The sequence below is a fragment of the Charadrius vociferus genome, unplaced genomic scaffold (assembly GCF_000708025.1).
Source record: "Charadrius vociferus isolate BGI_N301 unplaced genomic scaffold, ASM70802v2 scaffold209, whole genome shotgun sequence".
Taxonomy (NCBI): Eukaryota; Metazoa; Chordata; class Aves; order Charadriiformes; family Charadriidae; genus Charadrius; species Charadrius vociferus.
This window is the reverse complement of record NW_009660387.1, coordinates 2,068,178-2,074,314: the sequence shown is the minus strand read 5'-3', so window position 1 is coordinate 2,074,314 and position 6,137 is coordinate 2,068,178. Positions and strand designations below refer to the sequence as shown.

At 39.0% G+C, this 6,137-nt stretch overlaps 1 protein-coding gene across 1 annotated transcript; it reads left to right on the top strand.

Moving 5' to 3' along the window:
• The first annotated feature begins 1,425 nt into the window (after positions 1 to 1,425).
• LOC104293767 (ES1 protein homolog, mitochondrial-like) lies at positions 1,426 to 5,618 on the top strand. The gene is made up of 7 exons (XM_009893296.1): positions 1,426 to 1,437; positions 1,929 to 1,981; positions 2,747 to 2,860; positions 3,234 to 3,353; positions 4,183 to 4,275; positions 4,562 to 4,718; positions 5,343 to 5,618. The coding sequence occupies exons 1-7, from the start codon at positions 1,426 to 1,428 to the stop codon at positions 5,469 to 5,471; spliced, it is 678 nt and encodes a 225-aa protein (XP_009891598.1). The 3' UTR covers positions 5,472 to 5,618.
• The last annotated feature ends 519 nt before the right edge of the window (positions 5,619 to 6,137 follow it).

Here is a 6,137-nt window from a genome sequence, read left to right as displayed (position 1 = left end):
AGCCGGAGAGCCTCGGGAGAGGCAGAGCTGGAGAAGATAAAGCTGTTTAGAATTGAGTAACCTGGAGGAAGCCAGACCAGGAGCGGGGAACACGTAAAAACTGGCTTCTGTATAGTTACTGTTGGCCTGGAGTCGAGTTATAAAGAGCTGAACTGGAAATAATTTGCAACGTAATTAGGGGAGGTACTGGCAGTGCACAGGAAAATATTTAAACTGGATTATGCCCTTCTGCATGAAGGAGGTAGAGTGTGTTGAAAATATAAAAGAAAGCCAGGAGATGGTGGAGCAACAGATTGCCAAAGTAAAATTTAGGCTGTAGATCGCATCCCGAATGGATACACACTTTTGGAGCTCAATGGACAGTCTTTGAAGTTTGAGCTTTGCATAGACTTGACAGCATAAAATGTCAAGAAATAAGAAGGCATTACATGTATGAGGAAATGTGTTTGGGGCAGAGTTGGCTCAGGAATGAGCAGAATGCCAGTCCAAATGTCTAAAAGGTAACTTACCAGGAATGCTGTCATTTTAGCAAATCACAGCTTTTTAAATGGAGAGTGGAAAACAAATGTTACTGTTGATATTAGTGACATAAATTTTCAACTATGGTAGAAGACAGATTTGTCACCAAGCAGGTACTGAAGTAACAAAAACAATAATGTTTTAGTATTTTGGTTTCAGTGAGTTTCAAAAACATTTTAAAAATGTTTCTTACTGAAGATAACTTTAGCACAGTTGTTTGTATGTTTATTCAGTCTAAATTCAATGAAAGATTAAATAAAAAGTTGGAAAGTAGAAGACAACAAATATCAGAACAGCAGAATTGTAGTTAGGACTAAGACAGAAGAACATTCATGGATCTTACTCATTTGCTGAAGTGATGGTAGGATGTTGTGTCTGTGAGAGCAGAGGGCTGGGTGTTGTGATCTGAAAGTCCCTTCAAGTCCAGTGTTTCTAAGACAGTTTCAGTTGTGAGTGAGTTTCTGTTCATGTGTCTGACTAAAAATTTTCAAGCTTCTAAAACCAGATAAAACCAGGAGGCAAGAGAGTAAAGTTAATAAATGAACTCTCTTAACTGGATTTTTTTCTTTCAAAACAAACAACCAAGCAAAAAAAAACCCCAGCAAGGGTTCATATATGTACTTTCAGGAACTAGATAATCCTTTAGATTTTTTTAGTTTTGTTTTGTTCTTATAATTGCTTTTTTCCCTAGGTTTTTAAATTTTTTTTTCTCCTATCTTCTACTTTGTGAAAGACTCTCTCCACCCACACAAGGATAGCTGATTACTGTGTGGTTTTTATTCTCCAGTATGTATAAACAAACTGAAAGTATTATTACCATGGTAATAAGGAAAAGTATGGCTAACATAGCATAATTAGATTAAAAGTGATTTATCTATTGATCTCTGATGTGGATCCTCAGACGAAATGCAGCAGCAGGTAAAATAGTTTATTCTAAGTGCTGCTTTGAAGTGTACTTCTGTCCCACTTCTGTTTGATGCGCATCTGGATGAGAAGGTATGTCACACAGATATGGACACTTCATAAATAAACATGTGACACTCAGAATAACCTGTTGTGTGCAAAATAAAAACATACCTAAGGATATTGTGTCAGTTTATTAACTCTGAAGAATAAATGCACAAGAAAATAAATAAATATTAGTTATTTCTGAGACCTGTCTGTGGTGGGTAGCTATAAATAGGAAATGCCAGTTCTGCAGTATGTCAGATGGCAACACCGGTGCTAATAGCATGATGTTGACTGGCTTAGTAAAGAGCTTGTTGCTAAGTTGGTTTTTTTAGAGGATTGGAGGAAGTTTGTTGTTGTTTGAGTGTTGTTTTTTTTTTTTTAAATCTTATCAGGCTTTCGAAAGATCCTGTAGGAAGTTTTGTATCACCTGAAATACTTTCTTGATTTTCTTACCGCAGGTCCTGTCTGGTTGTGGTGTCTACGATGGCACAGAAATCCATGAGGCTTCAGCGTAAGTTGCTTTATGAAACTGTAGGTTCCAAAAAAGTCTCCTTTACATTACAGCGGTCTCTTGAATTCAGTTTTGCTTCCTCTGGCCTTCAGAATTGCCTTGAAAGATGTATGATGAAGCTTCACAGTTTTCTCACAGCATAATTGGGAGCTCAGGCCATGTTCTTGCAGTACTCTGTGATTGTCCAGAGATGCAGCACAGTGTATGTGATGCCAGAGCAGTGAGTTTGAGAGTCTTTCCTTCAGAAACAGAAATTCAGGGTTCCAGAATAATCTCCAGAGAGTTACGTGAAGACTTCATTTCATATTCACCTCGAGTTTCTGTTCCTGGGGCTAAATCTAATGCTAGAATTGTTAATACTCAAGCTGAATTATTAACTCGTAGTGTTAATTGCTGAGAGATGTTTCACCTAGCCTGAGATTAAATGTACACATGGGTATGTTAATCGTGGGACTCTTCCATAACACCTGGGGACTTGCAATGAGAAAGGAAGATTTTATTGTTCCTGGTTCCCTGCATAAGAGCACTGAACAAGGAAACTTGTCTCTAGCTTACCTGACCCTGCCTCCAGACCGAATTTCTGGTTTGCTTTCCACTTTGGTGCTACATGCAGGGGTTTTGCTGCTATGTGCTCAGTATGCTTTGGTGGAACATGTGTTTTTCCTCTTCTTTCAAAATTTGGTGGTGGAATAAGTGTAGCAAGACTTTGGGGCCAGATAAAGCCTCTCAGAAGGTTTTCAGAATGTTTTATCTCCATTTTTGTAGCATACTGGTACACCTTAGTCGCGGGGGAGCTCAGGTTCAGATGTATGCTCCAGATGTTCCTCAGATGCATGTCATTGACCACAGTAAAGGACAACCAACTGAAGCTGAGTCCAGGTAAAGTCTATGTTTAACGTGTTTTCCGTGACTGCTGAGCCTCAGTCTCTTAGGTGTTTTTCAGACATAGCAGCCTGTAACTGCACTTCTAGCACTTTGCTGACTGGCTTTAGTAGTATTATGCTAGCTGGTATCTTGATTGGAGAGAAAATATTAAACGAGTTTTATGGACTTGATTATATCCGGTCTCTTAATGCCTGTGTTTCCCAGTAGTAGTATTTCAGAAGCATTGATAGCTTTAGTTATTGAGTACCACTGTTGTTCTTGCTTCTTCCCTTCCTCTCCCTGCTCTTCCTCTGTGAAAACTTTTTTTTATGCTCTTCTGTGTGAAAATGCTTAATTCATCTCATTCTTTTATTTCTGGTTCTGCAAGGAATGTTTTAGTGGAATCTGCAAGGATTGCTCGTGGTAAAATTGCAAGCCTGGCTAAGCTCACTACGGCAGACCATGATGCCGTGATATTCCCTGGTGGATTTGGAGCTGCTAAAAACTTGTGAGTGCTAACTAAGCATTAGACTCCTTGTCTAAATATTCATGATCAACTATGATTCACACAATAAAATCAGGAAGCAGTAAATGGCCTTATTTACTACATATCTAACCACTACTTAATAAGGAAAACTCCTTTCAAAGTCTTGGAATTAAGTTGTTCTGTTCATGATGGTTTCCAGTCATAGTTCTTACTGGCATTGTCACGTTTCAAATTTTTCGAACAATGTTGGTAAGAATTATGGAGTTTACGTAATGCACAAGAATCCTTTTTACCCCACCCTTGTGGTAATTCTTTTTGGGCCTGACTGAGGGAAGTGAAGGTCAAACTTCAATAGTTTTGGGTGTTCCCAGCGTTGTTACTCTGTTTCTTCATGTCTGCCTACCAAAAAGTCCCCTTTTGCATTAGTAATGATAAAACACCAGCTAGCTCAAGAAAAAAAAAGCAAAAGCGTTAGTCACGTGGAAGACTGATTATCTTGTTATTGACCTGCCATTTTCTTGGCTTTGAGAAACCTGAATGTTATTTCCCTTTTCTTGAATGTTTTTCTTCTTTGAAACCATTGTTGTTCCACTTCTCAGTAATCTTAGAAAGCTGGTTTGATAATTCTTATTTCTAGCTGTTTATATCAAGTAAGGCAATTTCTGACATACCAAAGCCTTAGAAGTGAGTAATTTTGGCCAAAGCATTGATGGTCAACTACAGGTTTTTTCAACTGCCTTTTAGAAGCTGTTAAGTCTTTGATGACCCTTGAGAGCCAGTCTCAGACAGATAGGCATCTCTATTTTCTAAGTTTATACTGAGTTACGTATAAAGTTTCTTGTTGTGGCAGATCTACCTTTGCTGTTGATGGGAAAGATTGCAAGGTGAACAGAGAAGTTGAACGTGTCTTGAAAGACTTCCACAAAGCAGGCAAACCTATTGGGTACGTATGTTAGTTGGAGGGGCATTTGTTTGATAGTGTGAGCATGGAGACAACATACGTTTTGTTGAAATGTGCAGCTGTTACTGTTGGAACTAGAAAAAACACCTTCTATTTTGTATCAGTTGTAGCTTATTATTTTAAATGTATTTTTCAAGATGCGTGTGTGTGTGTGGGTGTTTGTCAGAGAAGCAGCTAAGAAAATGCTGAGTGCAAGTTGCCTTGTGATTTCTTTCAGATTTGAAAGAATGCTGTTGTAGAATCACTCTTCTAATTCCTTTTGTTGCAGTCTTTGCTGCATTTCACCAGTGTTGGCAGCAAAGGTTCTCTCTGGTGCTGAAGTAACTGTGGGCCATGAAGAAGAGGAAGGTGGCAAGTGGCCTTATGCTGGGACTGCAGGAGCCATTAAAGAACTGGGAGGAAAGCATTGTGTGAAAGAAGTAACTATATCCTTTCCTCTTAATTTTCATGTTGAGACAGTTTATTAATGTGTCGTTACAGTAACGAATACGTGCAGGATCTGTGCTTTTCCACTGAAGGTTTAGTGGGAATATACAGTGTATAGCAGGTAGCGTGTAATACAGTGGATGATTAGAAACGTGGTCTTCTCTGTACAGCTCTGTAGTTAGAAGCCATTCTCCATCATTGCCATAGAACTCCCTGGGACACCCAGTAATGCAGTAAATGCTGAGTGAATTTGCACATAAAACTGGCATAAGTTACAATTGGTCAGTCCTCTTTGAGATTTTTTTTTTTCTTTTCCTGAAGGCTAATGCTGTAATCAAACTGATCTCAAAGACATTTTATTGCAGTCAGTAAATTTTGTAGGTTTTCTTATGCTTCTGAGCATTCCTACAGATTGCTCTTGCAGTGTTTGTGTTTTTAGCAAAAGTAGTTTCCAGTATCTTGGATTGTAGGTTGCAGCTGTCTTTACAGCTGGATGGTATAATGTATTTGGAGGTGATTTTTTATAGGAGAGTGGAGTTGGGAGGTTTTGTCAATGAGGGTTTGTTTTGCAGACAGCATCTGCAAATGAGACATAGGCTGTGTTTTCCTTAACTCCTTTTTACGAAGCTCATGTGGATACAAAAAACAAGGTGGTGACTACCCCAGCATTTATGTGTGAAACAGAATTGCATAATATCTTCGATGGCATTGGGGCCATGGTAAAGAATGTGCTAAAATTAACTGGCAAATAATAAAAAAAAAAAGAATCAGAAATGTTTAAGTTTAGGGTGTAGTATGAAATAGAATATGGACCAGTGGAAACATTTTCACCTGCTTGTCCTGTTCACACTCTAGTGAATGCGGATACGATGCTGATTGATTCCCAGCTGCAGGTTTTTCCATGCCCTTTCTGAGAGAGAAGCCTGCAGGAGGGCTTACGGAATACGAACAGTCTGGCCTGAGACACAGAGCATTTTCTTGAGCTTTTTCAGCTGGAGACAGCTGTGCGGACATATTCTGAAACCAGCCCTCCTGATGCAGCAGCGTCAAATCATTTCTGCGGGGGCAAAAAGAGACTAAAGGCCCTTTGAGAAGCTGAGGGCTGATGTGTTACAGGATATAGTAGATGCAGTGGCAGTGTATGTAGTGGATGAAGAATGACAGTAGAGAGGAATTAGTGCGTGGTTCAAGGTTTGTGTGCTCAGGCCTGTATCTGTGAACTAAAAGCCAGGATCAGCTGTCAAGGGAATAGACATCTTCCACACCTTAATTTAGTTTGGTATTAATTAAAAGATTAATGTTTTGTTTTTCCATTTCAAAGAATCTTGTTTTCATAAAGAAGCCATTCTGAGTATCAATCAGCAGCAGGATACATCTTCACTGTTCCAACCCTAGCACTTTGAAAAATTCATCCATTG